This window comes from Saccostrea echinata, unplaced genomic scaffold, assembly GCF_033153115.1.
Source record: "Saccostrea echinata isolate AGI-Se365-2 ecotype Australia unplaced genomic scaffold, CSIRO_AGI_Sech_v1 ptg000006l, whole genome shotgun sequence".
NCBI classification, from domain to species: domain Eukaryota; kingdom Metazoa; phylum Mollusca; class Bivalvia; order Ostreida; family Ostreidae; genus Saccostrea; species Saccostrea echinata.
In genome coordinates, this window is record NW_026889755.1 from 533,348 (window position 1) to 555,414 (window position 22,067).

The following is a 22,067-nucleotide window of genomic DNA, read 5'->3' on the forward strand; positions in this document are numbered from 1 at the left end:
TTTTCATAAATGTTGAGGGTTTTTTGCAGTCCCAAATCTAATAGATCGGTTGATAACATTTGTTATGAACTTACTTTAGAAAACAGCAACGTTCATGTACCTAATGTCCAGAACCGAGCGGATGTTATTCACGACACAGCGAAAAAAGGCCGTCCAACTAACAAAACCATACCTGTTAGGAATTTACATACAGTTATAGCCAAAATGTCTGCAGCTGAGAACGCAGGATTCAAACATGAGTACCATGTATTACAATTAGATATACTTTGTAATGTCATGATAATGTATGAACTGGTACAATTATAATCCGTGAAATTTAAATGCATAAAGAATAACGAATTCTACTTAAGGAGGTTGGATACTGCCATCAAAAGTAATAAGAATTTTTTTTATCAAGTATATTTTCAGAATTTAGACACATAGCTTAGTTAAAAATCAAAACAAAAAATGGGGGTCAATGCGCTTCTTTTGGCGCTACAGAGCATTTAGTTTGACCTTTTTGCACTGTAAATATGTCTTACACATAAATCATTTTTTAAAGTTTTCCTCCAATATTTTTTATTCAAATAAATTATGGGAGCAAACACAGCCTTATTTCATCTTGAATAGACACATTAAAATTTGTGACAACGAAAAAAATTTCAAATTACTCCACATGTTCAATTATTTGACCTTTTTGCACTCAAAACAATTCATTTTTCTGACATTAAAAACATTAAGCAAAAAACTAATATGAAAGTAATGACATTTTACTGAATTTAAGAAGAATGGTTAAAAGTATCTTATATATTCAAAAAGAAAAAAAAAGTGGGGGTCTGTGATGTTAATTTTTAGATATTACTAAAATAGTGCTAATTTTAAGCTTAAAATAGGGATATTTTTTCTTGATTTTCACAATATATTTGCTATATTTTAAGAAATATGATGATAGAATTCATGACAGTTTATTTGATATATAATTTAGGACCAGTATAAAACAGTTCACTGTACAAAACAACTCTGTGTGCAGGCTGCATGGAAAAATAGGAATCCAAACTTAACATGCTTTAAATACTTCGGAAGAGAAAAAATGATCATTTTCTTCTAAAAAACACTCCGCCACAAAATATAGTTCCTCACTTAATGCTTTTGGTATGGAATTTAATCATGGAGTTTTAACTGAATATAGTTTAAATGGCATTGTAGAATCCAAATTTATTGTAAGAATTAAAACTTTATGCAGAATTTTTGAAATATAGGTTAAGATATAAATCTGCTCAAAAGCTCAGGAGCGAACCTCGTTAAAAATAGTTTTTGACTATTCGACAAACTTCTTGGCGTATGTAATATAAATTCAGATGTATATGATGAATGGTTTTTTAATGCAGTCTTCTGTATCTTTATTTTATAAAGAGAATCTCGCAGAGTAATTTTTAAAATTATTTCTTGAATTGACAGGAAATTCCAAGAGGCGAACTTTTTCCATGTGAAGAAGCTAAGAAGCCAGACAACAAACCGAAAAATAGATACACAACTACTTTTCCTTGTGAGTACATGAAATAAAATTACTAATTAGTTTAGAATTGGATCTTTTTGTGTCTTGAAACGTCTTGAAAATATATTTATATAAACCAGACGATCACTCCCGAGTTGTTTTGAAAAGTGCCTCCACACAAGAAGGCGACTACATCAACGCAAATTATATGGAGGTAAGAGAGCATTTCATCAATTCACATGCATATACATTTTTTTTTACATACGCATAGATATGTCCCATAAGAAATGCGTTGTGTTGTATAAGGGAAATTAATTTAAATCTTAAATATCAACTAGTTTTAATTGTAACGGAGACCGTTACAGATGTTCCCCAAACGCTCCCCTTACTCCCTTCAGGGCCCCATTACCTATAGGCTTCATTTAAGAAGAATCTTTGTTTTATAGACTTTTACAACTTATTTTCAAAAGTATTTGGGGGAAATAACAATGCACATATAGCACAATGAGCATATGCAAATCAGATTTAAGTACACGTGCATGCACATGATTTCGAAAATTACCATATACATGCATAAGAAAATAATAAATGTATGTAATAGTAACCTCATCCAATAAGATTTCAGCACACGTACTTGTACTTATTTTCTAGATTTCTCACATATATATTCTTGTAGTGCCTTATACATGTACAGTAATATATACCGTTTTCTTAAATTTCAAAGAATATAGTGAATAGTAAAAGAGATACAAGCGATAAGGTATTAGCCAATCAGATTTCAGCGCACGTGCATGTCCTTGCATGCAATTTGATAAAAGCTGGTAAAGAAGAGGAACTCATTATACCTATCTATATTCTAAATTTCACCCTGTTTTCTTGAAAACTAAAGAAGTTTTAGCCATTTCAAGTTTCAGCAAATCAAATTGCAGCACACGTGTATGCGCATGTTTTCAAGAATTTGCATATAAAATATATTGTAGAACCTTATAATATATACCTATATCTTAAATTTCAAAGTATTTTATCAAAACACAAGGAAGATATTGAGATTTTTGTTTCAGCCAATCAGAGCGAAGCGCACGTGCATGCGCATGAGATCATGCTAACTTGACCATGTCATCTTGTCTACACTACTAATATATCTTTAAGTTTTGAGTTTCAAAGCATTTCATCAAAGAATATTAAAGTGTTAGCTTTACTAAGTATATTGGTCATTTAACTCAATGCACGCGCCTGCACGTGCATGAATGTGCGCGCAAAATTACCTTCTTTCCGCACATCTACATAAGATATCTATTAACCCTAAAAAGATTTCAAATCAATTGGACGAGTGGTTTCCGAGAACACTCGCGGACAAAAATGTACCCAGGAAGAATAATAATAATAGTAAGAAACAGAGTAAAACCAATATGTTCCCAAACTTCGTTTGGGGAACATAATAACATTCATGTATGTTATCATATTACATGATTGATATAAATTAAGGTAAAACAAAATTTTTGTTATACTTTTTTCCACTAAAATATTGTAAAGAAAACGTGAAATCGTGCAGTTATTTTTCAGTACTAGTAACGCATTGTGTGACATTTTACGTAATACTTATTGTAGAATATTATTTTTTGTTACATTTTTTGTTCTCCTACATTAAAATTATAGCAATTTACAATTTCATATTTATTTCCTTACATCTATTTACAATGTGTTTAAATTACGTTAGAGAAGACCGTGAAATAACTTCCTCCTAACCAGTATTTATTTTTTTAATGACGGATTTCCTTATACCTGTTATAAGCAAGTTCGCTGTACATATTTTTACCAGCTACTATTATTTACATATTCCGTTAAATGCATAAACCAATAGTAAAATTTTTCATAAATCATATTATATTTCTTTTTCAAATTTTGACAATAGAATCCTACCGGTAAAAGAACCTACATTGCAACCCAAGGTATGTCCGAAAAAGCTGTTATGAATCACGTTTCTACAGTAAAACATGATTGCACAGAAATACGATTAAGTTTTTTTTTATCAGTTATATATTATTCTAGGTCCCAAATCAAAAACAATCGGTGACTTATGGAAAATGGTGTGGCAGGAGGATGTTTTCGTCATTGTGTGCTTGACCAACCTTAAAGAAGGAGGAAAGGTGGTGATTTATTGACCAGTCTAGAAATTCTTTTGTTATTTCCGGTCGCTCATAGTTCAAATTTGGTATTGGCTGTTAAATTCCCCTTACAGAATCTACATCAGTCTCTTATCCAAATTGTAGTGTTCTACAAGATAGTATCGACAATAACTGAGTTATTTTTTTATTGCCAAGCACTTGCCCTGAAGTAGAGCACACATATACAGTATATTTTCAAAACTTTGCGAACATCGACTATGTCAGACACTGAAGGAACAGCTTTCAAAGAGAAAGACGGCAACAAGAAAAGAAATTGATAACCTTCCTGAAAAGTATTTGACAAGCAAAAGCAAATATTGTTCAAACTCAAAGTCTTATATTATGTGGACAAGGCGTGGGAAAAGGGAGTGGAGGATGGAGTAAGCGACAAAGTTTTTTCATAGGAACATTTTAGATGCGTAAACGTGGAACGAATTATTGATGCTGCAACAGAAAGTTGGGAGGTGGTGGGGGCTTTTCATAAATATTTTCATTTGAATTAAAGAAAAACCTTGTTTTTGAAAAAAAGGAAAATACCTCCTTCTCAAGCCCCTTAATAATACGCGATAATATGCTGAAGATCAAACAAGATAAGAGATATGTGCTGAATGTTTCCTTTTAAACAGTATTTTGTCGCATATATATGTACATGTGATGTTTAAACATGTTCAAATATTTTGTTTCAAAAACATAAAAAATTATATTTTTAGAACAAATGTGCCCAATATTGGCCAGCTATTTACGATAAAATCCAGACAGGGTCCATCAAAATAAGGAACCTGGAAGAGAGAATATATGCTAATTATACAGAACGGAGATTTAAAGTACAAAACGATTTGGTAAGAAAACAAATATCACTAAGAGAAAATATACAAGGTTTGGAAACACAATATAAGAAACTTTAATTTCTATAATGAACTACTATTATATTTGAAATTGTATACATTTTTATAGTGTTAATTGACAAATTACATTTCTACCAAAAAGATTGTCCTCAACGGTCAAAGCCATATGTATCAGAAAGTAGGAAAAGTCCCTTATTAATGTGGTAGTCAGTATAAACTAAGTCTGACGACTACTAAAATATAAAGACTGAATGTGTTTTCTTTTGGAAGAGAGGGTACATTTAGTTCAAAAACTATCAATAATCATTAGTTAACATTAATATGTTACAGACTGTCTTATCCACTCAAATTATCTAAAGCAGACAAAATTACCAATTCTGGCAGGAACATGCTTTCCACCCAACCCCCCAACTATCATTTACACATCTCCCAATACAATACACAGTAATACTTTAAAGAATCAGAATCAAAAATCCAAACAACTTACCCTTTTGTGTTTTTCTGATGCTTTCAGACTTTCTTAAAAGTATATTTCCTCTTTATGGCGGTGAAGCATCATGAAGATACTGCTTAGTGTATAAGTCGACCTCACAAGTCTTCTTTGATTAAGTCTGATTTACCTCTCAGTTTTTCTTCTTTATCTGCAGTCCTCACAGTTTACTTGAAGCAAGGAATGACAGGACATCAGATATAATAAAGTCCAATGAAAAATCCATGTTTGTGCACATTCCTTTTTATATACCCCCGATCCATCGTATCAATGCGCATGTTCATGACGATTATTAAATGAATAAGACTAGTTTAGATATTAAAACTATAGCATTATCTGTCAATTTTCTAATGAATATTAATAAATTTCAAAAGATGTCAATTCTGGTAGATTAATATTTGGTCATTTTATCTAAAGCACACCATAAAAAAGATGCAATATTTTAATTTTTCAACTAAATGAAATATGGAGGCCTGTAAGAACAGGCCTCTGAATGAATCTTTATTGGTAAAATTACTAGGAGACATAACCTTTTGGGGTAAAATATGACAAGAATTTTAATATACTTGAATGTGCACAGAGTATTGATCTACATCACATAACAAAAAGGGGGTTTCATTTGAAAGAAGGCGAGTAATATTTCCAAATGAAATTAGTTGTTTAATCATAATTCGATAAAAAATTATATTAAAGTAAATATCTATTATGTCGTCATTTGTAAGAATTTCAAGGCATTAACTAATTATTGCACAGTTTCTTGAGCATTTATAATGGAAATACTTAGTAATTGTAAACTCGAATCTGCGAGGTTTGATGACGTCACGTCTCACTAGAGAACATTTCAGTTAATGGACGGCCAAGCACATATAAACAATCACAGAAGATTTAAAATTATAAATATATCAAGATTTTAAGTACAAATAACCAAGGCGATTATTAAAGACAATCTTTGACATCGAGCTTCTTAGTGCAACAAAACACATACAACTATCTGCGTGTTTGATGCTATAAAGGCACACAGTCGAAAAAAAATCTACCCCCGATATTGCCTATTAAAGATAGCTAGCATACTATCAACGCATATACTAAGGCAAATCTGCAGATAGCCCCCTGTGTGTATTAGATTGGTTCCTCACATTTTTATCTCTTCAGGAGATAGGATCAAAGGGGATCTCGAATGCGTGCAATAGAGAAATTTTTTTTTTCGTGTGGTGTCCAGTCAATTTTTCATAGAAGAGATGACGTTGCTTTAGACACTACGTTATTAACAGTCATACCATATGTAAAATAAGGGCAGCGCAAAGCGGGCATTCCCTTGCAAAAGAGCTTATCTATAAATCAAGGCAGCATTCGACATCGATCCCGATGCAAATTACGTCACTTCCGTTTCGCACAAGGATAAACTAACACACACACCCACCCAAACATACACACACAAGCACCTTATTATATATGTATCCCCTCCAACTCCGTTGTGAAGGGAGAATTAGCTGCCATATTTTTGTTTAATTGAGCGTGTATCCATTTAAAATGAACAATATTTAACAAACCAAAGGATAAGAATATTTGTTCAATTTTGCGCGTTATAAGATTTGAAAATGAATGATGTGGGCTGAAGTTGATACACATTAAACAAAACATTAATATTAGATACGAAGTTTTCTTTTTTTAGGCCCATTTCTTTATAATATCATAAATCATGCAAATGATTAATAGAGGGATTTTGATGACACAATTGTGATAAGAGAAGGAATGAAACAAATATTTTTTTCGTTGTTTATGCAGATAAATAATATCATTTTTGTTTTTGAGGTAATACATGTAATCTAGTTTCTACCCGATTAATGAAAGAAAAACATTTTTATATAAAATAGCAAGGTTCACTTCGAGTTTTTTTTTTTTTTTTTTTTTTTTTTTTGCTCTATTAATTCCTGAAAAAAAAGTGAAACTGCTTAGTTTAAGTTGAAAATGCAATAAATAACATTTTCACTCTTATCTTAAATGACATAATATTCTGCCTAGTCAATGCATTATGTCGTCATAAACTGGTCATTTTCCCATATCCTAAAAAAATTATACAGAACCTCCCAAACTTTTAAGCTATTTTCTGCATTTTGTTTAGAGCGCCACTTCTAATCTAATATTTGCAATTTTATAAAGAATGAACTGGTATTGAAAAGTAAAATACATGTTTTAATATTGATTCAAACATTTCAGTCCTGGCCTCTTTAACGTCGTGTTTACGCATACTGTCATTCTTTATTCACTTATATGCCACTGACAGGTCACAGTGCCCCAGTGTTTTTGAAAAGTCTAAAATTGTATATTTCTCTAGAAACAATGAACAAGGATAATGAAGTAGTAAAATCTTTGCTTGTCATATTGGAATCATAAATGCAAATAACGCATTTAATTAATATATATCTTCTTCTTATATTGTTATGTGAGAGAAGGGGATGTCTTGAAAAGCTACACTTCTCCTCTCCCTTACATTGTCTCTACGACAGAAAATGTATTTGTGAACTCCCTCTAACTCTAAACAAATCCCCACCCCCAAAAATAGGGTTTTTCTTACTAAGATGTTTTTGGACTCCTTATATAGCACCACTTAAATACATACGGGATGTATACGTTACACATAATAAAACATCCTTTCCAAATTTCAGTGATATAAGAATATTTCATTCTGAGGTTGCAGAAAAATTGATCGCGACGTAGAATATACTAGTTTATTTGCTGAATGGCACCTTCGATATTTATAACCGGCAATAAAACAATATTTATTACATTTTCAACAGTGAAATACTGTGATTTATTTATTGAATAAAAGTGATATTCTCTCACAGTGTGAAAGAATACCAACATGATATTCTCTCACAGTGTGAAAGGATATCAGATTAAGTAAAAAATAATTTCTAGCCTGTCATAAGATAGAGATAGTAGCTAAACATCTTGATAGAGCTAAAACTGCAATTTTCTTCTCAAATATGTTGCTAAAATCCACGCTATGTAATGTTTCCAATCTCACAATTGCTAAGCTATGACGTCTCAACCGCTCAACTATGACGTCAAGTCTAGCTATGACACTGTGTTAAGAAAAGACAGAGGCAAAGGGAAAATCAAAGAAAATGTAATAAACAGAAAATTCAATGTTTTGGAATTTATTTCACACGTGAGACAGGATTTTTGATATTTTCACTCGTGCTTCGCACTCGTGAAAATATAAAAAAAATCCTGTCCCACTCATGAAATAAATTCCATATTCATCTACAAAACATTGAATATCCTCTATATATATCTGTCACCATTCGGCTTCCTTACTTTTTTTTCAACAAAACGTTTTAGTTTAGGGGCAGAGCTATTTAGCTAGCTCTTTTTAAAATAGTTACTAAATCGTATTACTTTGAATGTACATAAAAAGCAGGGGAAAATTTTTATATTAGAATATATTCCTGATAATACATAGAAAAGTAGGGAAGGAAATCGTTTGATTCCTTCACGTAATAAAAGTAACAATCCTAGGTTCTGTAGAAAGCAAGAACTTGACTGCTTGTATTAAACTCAATACAAGCTGTCAATAAATAAAACTAAGAAAAAGAAATATCTTGAAGGTCTTATTTTATTATGATCCTTTGTGAGAAGTCATAATATAATGATTATCATTTAAATTTTCACTTTTAAAATGTGTTACTTAAGGTCATTTTTTTAATATGTGTTATTCATTGTCTACAAATATACACTCACTGAAATTTCCTTAACGATTTACAGGAGAAAAAAGACCGTGAGGTGTTGATGTTTCACTATACGAGGTGGCCAGACCACGGAGTTCCTGATCCTCTCAATCTCGTTGTGTTTCATCGCCAGGTGATGAAAAAGTCCCCACAAAACCTAGGGAAATACACACTAGTACACTGCAGGTTGTATTAAGATATTCGATTTGCGAAAAATTGCAAATCTAAATCTATCACTTTGTCTATGTAGACGTCTGTCTGGTTTGCTGTGTACCTCTTGCTTATTGATTTTCTTTTAAAAAAGATAATGGCTATTCAAAAAACGAAGTGTAGGGCATATTTTTCTTCTGCTTATTTATTCTTCTCTAAGCATCAACAGTCTATGGATTTTTCCCTTCTGTTTATTTTGTTTTACAAATAACGTATAAGTTAATTATTCAGGCAGCAGAATGATTCCTTTATCATCGTAAATTTTATTAAATTATATAAGCATATTTAGATATTTAAACGTAAACGATTTTCAACATAGAATATACTGGTATCTACATGTATAACAATATTGGAAACAATACTAGTTAGATTTCATACTTGTAATATACTTCTTGGTTTTAAATTCCCCCAAAATGTAAATGTCATCATTATTCATCATTATTGACCTCTCAGACTGAGCATAAAATGATATAAAATTTTCGTCTTAAATAAAATTATAGAAAGATAATTCAAGTTGACTCTTTAAAAGATATGATGATAAAAGATATAATAACTTTATGACAAAAAACAGCGCCGGAGTCGGGAGAACAGGAACGTACATAGCTTTAGACGCCCTCTACCGGGAAGGGGAGAGAAATGGTAAAGTTAATGTACCGATGTACGTCAGGACCATGAGAAAAGACAGAATGAACATGATACAAGGAGATGTAAGTTTTAATGTTTTGTTGATGTGTATTTAAGTTTTCCTTTTATCAAAATCCTCGAAAGACAACTTCATAGTTTATAATCCTCTTGATTGATTAATCATAAGCTTCTACCATCGGTACATTATTTTTTTTTTATATTCATTGGCGTAAAGCATAACTAGTATATTTAACAAGGAACAATTTTCAAATTTGTCAACTTCTCACAGATGTGTCTATAAATCTATTTCAAACTACTAAAACTTCCTTCATAAACAAAAACTTTGCTGTAGGTCTCATTTACTTCCAATAAAAAACCATGTTGTTTTTCTGTTTCCCCATTATTTTTCAGTTTTACAGTGAATAAGGACGAGTCTATTGATACGGATTATATTTATTCAGCAAATAGACGAACTGTCCATTAAAGTTGAACACAATGAACAAATCTTCCTGTTAAGTAACCTGCCTTCAGAGGTGAAGCTTGTCACTTGTCCTGAAATATTTCCCTAAAATTACATTAAATATTATTTCCTTCTTGGTGCGTTTCCTTAACAGATCTTATCTTAATTTTAGAAATAAACGCCGAATAATATTCGTGTGTTTTCTTATCGGTTCATCGTTGTCAAAATCATTTTCCTGTTCATCATGACCTTTAGATTTAGTAAAGATTATCAAAACATGATGTATAAGTGCATAAAATTATTTTATAGTTAATTAATATCAAGTTTAAAATATATTGATTATCAAGTTCTTTATAAAGGCTTAGGTCATTTCCATGATCTTTAATTCAATAAAGAAATGTGCATGTACACATAAAGTGTGCATAGAATACTGGTTGAATTATGATTTGGATGCAGCTCTCAATAATTTTCTTTCACATGTAAATGATGTGAAACTTTTCCATAGCCGTATTTTACATGCTGGATATTTAATGAAATAAAAAAAAAGATTATCCACTTTTATTCCAAATACTCGTATAACGTCCATATTGTTAGTTATTATTACCATACACTGTAAGGGATTCATGGAGTTATTTGATAAGAAATCACCCTTTTATCAACTCAATTTTTTGAACATTCAGACTTCATTTTCTGCATGTTTTACGCATATCCCGGTGTTTATTATTTTGTATCGCAGTTTACGCTATTCTAATAATATATATGTAAGAAAACGTACTGGACAGAGATTATGAATAACAATGAGTATGTGAACCCGAACAGTGACCGATCTAAAAAAAAAAGACAAACAATACAAATTTTTGAAAAGGGTAAAAACACGGACCCCTGGAAATTCAAGAGGTTGAATCAGGTGCAAAGGAGTAAGCGTCCACTCTCGGTCATTCACAATTGCTGAAAAAGATTTATGTAATAAATATTGTTTGAAATTCTATGAGAACATAAATATTATCCTTTTATCTTAGGACCAATATAAGGCAGTTTACCTAGCTCTTTGTGAATCGTTCAATGGGAAGTCCAGATGCCTGACAACAGAGTTATTTCTACGAGACCTACAAGAACATTCTTGTTATACCAACTGTGGAGATGTTGCAGGAAAATCATCTTTGTCATTAGAGTTTCAGGTGGTTACTCGCTTATTTCTCTAGCTTTCGGTTTCGTTATCTGTAAATCGTAAAATACTAAAATTTAATTGCTTAATGAAATCAATTTGGAAAAATTATTTTTGAACCAAAAAAAAATTGATATAATATGAATAAGTGCATGAACAACTATATATTGAATATTGCTTGTTAATAAGTAAAATTGTGTATCCTAAAGAGAGGTAGCAATCTGAGTCATTATTGTTTTCTTAGGAATTACTCTCTCTGCGTAAAGAGTATACAAAAAAGGACTATGAATCTGGAAGAAAATACATGACTGCAAACTACACTGAAGAAGTCCTTCCAGGTATACAGTATATTATACAAAGTATGCGCCAGTATACACCATATTACACAAATTATGTACCAAGTATACAATATACTACCCAAAGTATATTAACTGTTTTTTTATTATGTTGTGTGAGTAGTGTAGTAAAAAAGTAAATAGTTCAAAGGTGAATTCAATTAAAAGCAATTTTTATAAAAAAAAAAATGCAAAGTCTATCGTTGTTTAATCATATTCGTGGTTTAAATTTCAGTGGAAGAATTTCTTTGCTATCTGTCATATACAAAGGGACGCGACAACTACTACAACGCTGTTCTTCTTCAGGTCGGACTTATAATTGTTTGGAACTAAATTGTTATAATTATAATTTTAGTTATACTATATTTTTTTTTCAAGTTCTAAAGTATACTTACATAATATACTTAATCTTCTTTGTCCTTTTCAGAACAATCATATAAATTTACAACTTTTGAACTTTTCCTTTGAATTATGATGTGGGTTGATTGAAAAGGAAATAGACACTAACATTTCTTTAATTCGGCTACATTGTTTAACTTTCAGTCCTTCAAAGAAAACGACAGTCTGATCAGCGCTCAGTACCCACTTCCTGACTACACTGAAGACTTTCTAAGACTCATCAGGGATTTTGATGCTCGTGTTGTGGTTTTCATGTGTCCACTGAAGGACTTGAAATCTGTAGGACAAATTGATGAAATATATATAATAATGTTTATTAAATTATTTAAAACAGACAGACAAAAACATGTATTTTTTAAATCCTTTTATTTCAAATATGTAAGACCTTTATGATATAGGGAAAGCTACCTTTGTGGCAAGAATCTAAAATGTATAATAACAAGAAAAAAACTTCTTTCTGGGTTATAATTTCTCAAAGAGTCCTTTGAAATGCAATGTTTGATATTTTTTTTTTTTTTTATTAAAAACGCACTAATTAGTTTAATAATTTAACTTCAGTCATTACTTTGGCTTCCATCTAAATCTGAACACAAAACCGTTGGGAGTTTTACAAACAAACTGTCATCTTCAACAAACTCTACAAATTTGACGTCGAAAAATATAATTCTACAGTCAGAGGTGAGTTGTGTGGATGTCTCCAAATATAATTCTCACAATTTTGAAATATTTATTTGATTTATTCTTTGACACTTTCCTGCAGGGATCAAGAACCATGACAACCACAGTTCTCGAATGCAAGTCGTGGAAGGAAAATAGGATGATTAATGACAAAAGAGCCTTACTGGACCTAGTCAAGGAAACAAAGGCTGCAAAACTCAACCACAACGAAGGGAAAATTCTTATTCTATCCAGGTACATTTGGATAATATTCAATCTTTGGTATAAATCACACAACATCGGGAAATGTGGAAGGCATTCAGATCATGTTTTAATTAAAATGAAAACGAAAGGTTAATCTTTTCTTTTATGAATGAAGATTTAACAGTAAATCACGCTTATAGTTAAGACCCAACGACGTACAACTTTGCTTTAAGAGACGTTTGAAAACCCTCGGAAAATATCATTTACTCTAGGCTATTTTTATACTTTGTACACGTATTTGCGATAAGCGTCTTTCACTGTATTTCTGTGACATGATGTTTATGTGACAATTTTTCAACATCATATTAACAGTGATGGCGCCACACGTTGTGGAGCATTCTGTGTGGTGTATAATGCTCTGGAACAACTCTCAATGGATCAGGAAGTGGACATTTTCACCATCACACGGCAACTTCAGATCCGTAGACCGGAGTTTGTGTCTACCTTGGTATGTAAAACCATTCTCTGCTTATGGACTATCATGATTTCACGAAAATCGTAACTTTATGAATAATATTATCTTTAACCTTGTTTTTTAAAATACTGAATACAATAAATACAATAATTGTTGTTGTGAGCATATTTTAAGCGATATTGAGAGTTGAATTTCAAATGCGGCAATATGCATAATTTAATCGGATTTCAGCGAAATACTGCTCTGACGTCATAGGCGACAATTCAGCCATCCTGTACAAAGTATTTTAATCGTATTGTGAACATAACGCAGAAAACCCAGTTGTATCGCGTATATTTTAGTGAGAGCTGATCAGCCATTGTCGCCTTTGACATTACAGGGTCACGTGATCACTATCTAATTAACTTCGATTTTTATTTCAGGGGTTTGAGTCAATAATTGTTTTATTACTGCGGTATATAAAACACACAATTTATAAACTGTGATCATAAGAAACATAATATGCTATTAATTTCAAATAATTGAGAAACATGCGATAAGTCTTTTAAGAACTAACACTAAGGACTATCAGTTTATCTTTCAATACCTACTCTCCTCTAACCCGGGCGCATGGTGCAGGTGTTAAAGCGTTTGCTCAAGAGTCGTGGAGTAAGGATTTGATCCTTAGGTCGCGGGTTAAAATCCTATCGAACAATTAAAAACATTCGTAAATATATCTCATATATCTACAATATGCATCTATATGTAACCGCTTCATACAATAATAGATAGCTATGCATGTAATATACACAAATTCTAAGCTCAGTGTAAAACGGCGCCTGTAAACATGACGAAACAATATCTTCACGCCACGTTTAAAATATGTTTAGCGTTGCTTCATACCATCTTCCATCTATCTTATCCGAAGAAAACAATTTTATGTAAAAACTGTTACTTTCAGGGATACAGATTAACTTTTTTGAACACTAGCAAATTTAAGCTAGAGGATAATTTTTTACTAGCAGTATTGAACTTCACTGGCATTTTTTTCTTCTCATAATAATAAAGAAATTTCCTGATTTTTTTTCAATAATTTCAAAGAAAACTAATTTACACCTTGTGAGTATTTAAGTCGTCTTATACAAGACGTTTTGCACGAGACGAAATTGGCTTAAGCTTCAATATCTGAAAGGATAAAGGGGTATGCAATTAAAGAATTCAAGCACTAACAAACGGACTACTGACAGCAATAAAATTGCTAGAAAAAACGATCGTTTTGGAAGTAAACAAATCAGGTAGTACTGCAAAATGAATAAAATTATCAAGATCTACGAACTTTAGAAGCATGCTGCCTGGAATTTTTTCATTGTTTGGGAATTTAGTAGCAAAAAAAGAATAAATGAAAATACCTGTGGTGCTTTTCATGTATTTATCCTTGGGTAATTTCCTTTTTACTAGCCCAAGGGACTACCTCCGTGCAGAATATCACTTGCGCAACCCCCAAAAATGGTAGCCCCGGCTGTCGGGCGATGCTATTTGCACATTCCTGGGAAAACCGAAAAAAAAAAATCGAAAAAGAACGGGGTTTTTTTTCTCGCAAAAGTTGACGACCACAGGTCGCTTTTAACCCGCAATTTCTGTTTTAAATTCGACCCCTGTATTTTTCATATGTATGACCTTAACGTTAAGACCTTAACTTAACTAGCGCACACAATACTTTTGACTGGCTTTTTTATAATCATTTTTCAAATAATTGATTTAATAATGATATCGTTTTACTGTTGAATAAATATACATAAACGCACAAGATGAATATTATTCATCTGAAAGTTCTATATAGTGAGATGACAAATGACTTCTTTAGATTTTTACATGTATTTCTTATCTGTTTCAGGAGGAATACCAGCTTTGTCATGAAGTAGTAGCAGAATTCATTCAAAATGATAGTGTGTATGCGAACTACTAATCTTAAAAGAAAAAGCCTTTTTCGTCAATGACACATTTTTTTTTTCAACAGTAAATGTACAATTGCTTACTTTTTTGCCTATGCTTTGATTAGAAGTTTTCCTAAAGGAAATAGCAAACCAATGTGAATACATTAGTTGTATACAATAAGCATACTAATGGATAATAGAATATTATGTTGATTGTCTTGGTTCTTTTGTATTGTTTTTGGATTTTCGTTTTCTTTTTTTTTCTTTTTTTGCTATTTTTGGGGGGCAATGATTTTATACAAGGTACACTTATTTTTTATGAAATAGGCGGCATTTATTGTAACAGTCACAATGCCAAAACAATACACAAACATGCATATGACTAATGGCATTGCCTATTTTGATTTTTCTTTGCTATCTTAATATGGCGTTAAAGAATAAATATAATAAATCTTCACTGTGTTTTTTCAGACATTTAAGAAATAAATTATCTTTTTCATCTAGTTGGATGTTGTTATAATTTCACATTATTTTGTAAATTAAATGCAATATTTTGCATGACAGTAAAAGAAGACTCGTTTTCTTTTTGTTTTTGTTTTTTTTTTTTTTTGTTTTGTTTTGTTTTGTTTTTTGTTTTTTTTCTTTTCATACAATTGGTTGATGTATCTGCTCTCTGCGTTTAGTTTCTTAGAGGAAGTTTAAAATATACGAATGTTCTATATGTGTTTTAAATTCAATGAACTAGTGAAGGTGTTGTCAAGTTTATCAAGTTTACTTCCAATAAACCACTCTAAACGTTGAAAACATGTAAATGTGTTTTTCTGTCAGTTGAAGCCACTGGGCCATTTTCAACCAAACTTGCCAAAAGGTATCCATGGGTAAAGGGGATTCAGGTCTGTTCAAATAAAGGGTCATGCCTTCTTCGAAGGGGAGATAATTACAAATAAGTAAAAAGAAATTGACGTCTTTTAAAAATTATCTTCTAAAGCTGGGCTAGATAATGTAAAACTTGTGTTGAAATATCCTCATGTAGTAAAGATCAAGTTTTTTTCAAATCATGACCACAGGAGATAACGTTGGGCCACAATGGGCGATCAAATTTTACGTAGGAATACACAGAAAAATGTTTTAAAATATTCTTCTCAAGAACAGTAAAACCTTGATTGGTTCATATTGTTTTGGAAGCATCCTTAGGTAGTGTAGATCTCAATTTTTTTTTCAAATCATGACCCCAGTGGGGTAGGATTCGGCCACAATGGGGGATCAAAGTTTTACACAAGAATGCATAGGGGAAAAATAAAAATCTTCTAAAGAAAAGGAAAGCCATGTTTAGTCATATTTATACATAAGCCTCCTGAAATAGTGTAGAATCAGATTTTTCCAAACCATGACCCTGGCGGGGGTGGGGGTGAGACCGTGGGGTAGGGCCACAATGGGCGAAAACATATGAATACATAGGAAAAATGTCTAAAAATCTGATGATGAAGAACAGCAAAGCCTTGATTAGTCAAATTGATATTGAAGCATCCTCCAGTGGAATTGAATCATGTTTGTTCAAATCATGACCCAAAGGGGTAGGATGTGGCTACAATGTGCAATCCAAGTATTATATACTGATAGGAATGCGTAGAAAAATCTCCTAAAGTCTCAAGAAAATCAAAGCTATGTTAGGTCATATTTATATAGTGCATCCTCAGATAATGTAGAATCAAATTTGTTCAAATCATGACACCAGGGGGTACATGTAAGGTGGGACGATAATGTGCAACCAAATTTTATATAGGAATGCATAGGGAAAATCATTTGAAATTTCTCTATAACTACAAAGCCTTGATCAGTCATATTTATACAGAAGCATCCACAGGTAGTTTAGAATCAATTTTGTTTAAATCATGACTCCACGGGGCGCAGGATGGGGCCACTACAGGGGATCATGACCCCAGGGGGCAGGATGGGGCCACAACAGGGGATCAAAGCTATACAAAGGACTATAAAAGATGTATCAATAAAAATTTTCTTCTCAAAAACGGCAAAGCCATGATTAGTTATATTAATTCAGAAGCATTTTTAGGTAATGTAGATTCAAGAGTGTTCGAATCATGTTCCCGGGAGAGGATCCCCCCATGACTTTTATGTTTAAAAATTTCAATACTTAACTGATTTCTGCTTTTCCTATCCAAATTGCTCAGGTGAGGAATGTTGTCCTTGGTCTTTTTGTTCCTTTGTCTCAGTGATGACCAGGTTCGACTTTATTTGATTGACTTTCGTCACTTGTCTAATAAAGGCACTTTTCTTCAATAATTATAGGTTGTACCTTGGGAACATTTGGAAATGGGTGTGCAAATATTTGCAGCGGACATTGTCTATACAATGAGACGTGTAGTCCTTTGAATGGAATCTGTAGTAGAGGGTGTACTCCTGGATATTACGGATCTCATTGTGGTGCAGGTGGTATTTTTAAAGACATTTAAAGAAAATGGACCTTTCTGGCGCACAATGATACTGTCATATTTGACAGAAAAAAACATTTTGGACGGTGTCATGTCAGATCTTTTTTGAAACACAGGATTTAATAGTATTTTTTTTCACAGTCGGAGAGTAATTTTTTTTTGTTTCATGGCGATACAATTTCGATAGTCATACAGTCATATTTTAGTAAAGGACACATCATATAAACCTTGTTCAGAAATATAGTAAAATGAATAGATTTGGCACCATAAAGTTTCATTTAACGTACACAGTTTCTTTGTTATGTTCCATAAATTTATAAAAGGTGTACACATTTAAAAAGGCTGGTGACAAATAGAAAGAAATATAAAAATCACAATAGAAAATTTTAAATATTCAATATTATGTTGATGTATATGCATCAGAATGAATCGGAAATATATATCGGTCCTGTTAAATTCTATTCCCACCTACTTGGTAAACATTTAAGAAATGTTTTTTTAAGTTTTGTGTGACTTATTGGTGTACATGTGTAAATCATACAGACTTGTCAGGTAAGCATATTTCATGAAGCGCGCTAGCGCTTCATGAAAAATATGCCTACGTGCAAGTCTGTGTGATTTACACACCAATAATTCACACTAAACTTAAAAAATTCCTTATATTTACATTTTACATGTTCAAAAGCACCCATTTGAATTATTCGCTGCCCTATATCGTTACATTTTTATTAACGTCTCTGTAGATCATTGTGACGTCACTTCAGCGCGAGTTTCTCCGTGCATATTTCTACGCGTGAGTATACACGAAAATGGCATTCAAATCAATTTCACAGTTGGCTAAGTAGAAAAACATAGCAAATATAAATATTTTAAATTGCTGGAACAGGTACTCTAAAGAAAATTCCGGTTGTGTAAAAAAATAAATGTAGGAAATGAAAATAAAAAGATGTCGGAAAATGAAAATAAAAATTATCGGAAATGCAATGCAAATTCCGGAAATGAAATGCAGCGCCCTGGTAAGCTAACAGGAAACTATGCACATCGTACAGTGACAAATTTCGATGACGAATTATTTTTACAAAATTTAAAATTTAGTGCAAGCATATAACAAATTAATGGTATGATTGTAAGCAAAAATACAATTATTTCGATATAAAAAGAATTAAAACTGAAGATTATATGTTAAAAAATATTTTATAAAATGTTACCTAAAGATTGTCAATTATTTAGCACAAAAAATGTAAATATCTGCAGCATGTTTATAGGAAGAGTACTATAATCTGCTTTTCCTAGTTTCTCTTTTCAGCAGTTTTAATAACAAAATAATATCATTTTGTTTTTTCTGTTGAATTTCAATCTTAAAATGCTCATATAACTGCGAATAAATTTAAGTCATAAAGTTGTTTCACACCGAACATCACACCGAGCTCGACCCCAGCTTAGGTAATTTTAACGAATATACAAGTGTTTTTAGATATATAAAAATATAATTATTAAGAGCCATTCTCTGTAATGACTTGAACTTTTATATAGGAGCTGTGGCACGCATAGTCTCAGAATTTCTCCAAACTCTCTATGATAAAAGTCTTTAATACCGTAAACTCAAATCAGGCAAAAATTGTTTGCTACGTGTCATGGTTACCATAGCAACGTGTCCTCAAGTTTGAAAAGTGGCATTTTTTAACATGTTCAGAGTCCCACAGTTAACGTTTGCAGCAAAGCAAACAAGTGACAATGACTGTTTCTGAAAGTTGAAGGCCTGGTGTCTTAAATGCAGTTATTGCCCTTAGCATCATTTTTTGAAAGATTGAATAATTGACTATATTACGTACATGTAATATATTCATTTTTTTTTTTTTTTTTTTTTTACTAAAGAAATTTTTTTATTTGATAAATTAAAAGCATTCTTCCTAAGGATATAATTCTATTGGGTATGAATTTAATATTAATAACATTTTTTTGCAAAAATCTTTGACATCACAGGAGGGTGGAAATGCCTTTACGTGTATGTAAATTTATGATTTGCGTGAGGAAATTGTTATAAGATAATATTTTACCCATGAAATCAGTTTTATCGACTGCGTAATGGTGACTTATGGTGGCTTAAAAGCGGTCTAATAGTAGCTGAATGGAGTTTGGACATTAAGCACCTATAAATTTGACTTAATGGTGACTTAATGGTTGTCAAGAAGCTACCATTAAGAACCTATAAGCCATCTTTAAGCCACCATTAAGCTATCTATAAACGCCCATCATGGACTTTGAGATGACATAATGGTAAATTAAAGCTAAACACGACTCGTAAAAATGGGAATTGTCATATTAAATTTCCTTTCTCTTGTATCAGTACTTGGATATATAAACCATTCTTAATCAGTACACCTGATTGCTTTTACCTTGTTGCTGCCGCGAGTAGTACATGTGTGTCTTCCGCTGTACTTTTTTATTTACGTTTTATTTCATTGAAGTTGCATTTTTTGTTTATTTCACTTTTCACATTGATCTGTGCAGTTGATATCGAATACATTTTATAACTTTTTTGGCAGAAGCAAACAGAACTCTTTTTGTTGCGCCAAAGTAAAACACAATGACATTGAAGGAGACCACCTCTCAGGTGAAGTCCGTGAGGCAAAATACACTGAACTATGTACACAGTTGAGGCTTATATAGCGACTTGAGATCGACGGTCTTCAGAAATCTAATATGGCGGACATAGATAACTCTCTTCCTTTTACGAATCATGTTCAGCTTTAATGATGGTGTATTTTTACTTAAAGATAGCTTAAAAGTGACTTAAAGACGACCATTAAGCCTCCATTAATGACCTATAGGCCGTTTTTAGCCAAGCTTAAAGGAAGTCGTTCATCTTGTGATCATAGACTCTTTTTGTAGTTTGTCCTCATGGTACCTTTGGTTTAAATTGTTCTGGAACCTGTTCTCAAAACTGTATGGCACTTGTGGAAATGTTAATGGTTCCTGTAAATGTTTACCTGGATTTGCCGAATTGCACACGGCTTATTATATCATTTTTTAGCAAAGCTCACACTGAAATCCTTAGTTCTGTTACTGTTACAGCCTTGCTTTTTTGTCTCACCTAAGCCAAAGACTCAAGAGAGCTTTTCCGATCACATTTTTTCCGCATCCGTCTGTCTGTCTTTCTGTAAACTTTTCACATTTTCGATTGCTTCTAAAGAACCACTGGGCCAGGAAGGTGTCCTTGTGAAAAGGGATTTTAGGTTTGTTCAAATGAAGGACCATGCCTTCTTCAAAGTGGCTGTAATTACATGTACGAATTAATGAAAAATTGCTGGATTCTTAAAAATCTTCTTCTCAAAGAGCTTTGAGGCAAAAAATATGAAAATTATGTTGAAGCATCATCATGTAGTTTAGAATCAAATTTATTTAAATCATGATCCCCAAGGGAAGTTATGATTGATCACATTTATACGGAAGCATCCGTAGGTAGTGTGGAATCAAATATGTTTAAATCATGATCCCTGGGGTAGAGAGGACAAGAATGGACGATCAAATTTTTACAAAGGAACACATAGGAAAAATTTCCAAATATTTTCTTCTCATAAACAACAAATTCATGAGTGATTATATTTATAGAAAAGCATCCTCATGTAGTGTGGATTCAAGTTTCTTCAAATTATGACCCCAAGGGGTAGGGACTCGCCACCATAAGGAACCGAAGTTTTTCAAAGGAAAACATAGGAAAAATCGTTTAAATCTTCTTCTCAAGACCAACAAAGCTGTGATTGGTCATATATATGTGGAAGCATTCACAGGTAGTGTAGAATCAAATTTGGAGGTAGGGAGGCACCGCAATGGAGTGTCAAAGTTTTAGTAGGGAATTTGTAGAAAAAAATCTATTCTTTTAGGAACAGCAAAGCAATGATTCGTCATATAAATTGAAAAGCATCCTCGGTTAATATAGATTCGATAGTGTTCTAATCATGCCCAACCCATCCATGTTTTGACTGTTTTCTGCTTTTTACTATCCAAAGTGCTCATGTGAGATGTGCAAATGAACCTCAGTTTAAGACATCTTATTTCTAAATAAAATGTTAGAAGGAACACATCTCAAACATTGATAATTTCAACAGTTGTCTGACTGTCTATCATTCAACACTCCGAAACATCACAATTTTATAAACGTTTCAAGGACCTGTTTTAGTCTTCAAATCAATCATGTGTTATGTAAATTTTGAATTTAAAGGGTGGCAGTAAATACAAAATTTATATCACGCTTTCTAAAAATGCAATTGAGAAATTAAATTTAAATGTAATATTTAATTAGAATATGAAATTTAGAATAACAAAATTATACTCAAAAGTTTTGAACTTACCGGGTGGCAGTAAAAGGAGAGCCAATTAAAAGTTCCTTTCTTCTTATCTTTTAGAGTGTCTCCCTGGTTTTTATGGTGTAAACTGTCAATACAGATGCAGTGGTCAATGTATAAATGA

At 32.1% G+C, this 22,067-nt stretch overlaps 1 protein-coding gene across 1 annotated transcript; it reads left to right on the forward strand.

Annotated features, from left to right (window-relative positions):
* Positions 1 to 3,558: 3,558 nt before the first annotated feature.
* On the forward strand, positions 3,559 to 15,191 carry LOC133180223 (receptor-type tyrosine-protein phosphatase alpha-like). Its single transcript, XM_061314781.1, has 12 exons — positions 3,559 to 3,621; positions 4,350 to 4,478; positions 8,743 to 8,891; positions 9,487 to 9,622; positions 11,019 to 11,177; positions 11,409 to 11,502; positions 11,735 to 11,805; positions 12,043 to 12,177; positions 12,457 to 12,576; positions 12,659 to 12,810; positions 13,132 to 13,267; positions 15,108 to 15,191. Exons 1-12 carry the CDS (start codon positions 3,559 to 3,561, stop codon positions 15,177 to 15,179), a joined length of 1,416 nt encoding a protein of 471 aa, XP_061170765.1. The 3' UTR covers positions 15,180 to 15,191.
* Positions 15,192 to 22,067: the final 6,876 nt, after the last annotated feature.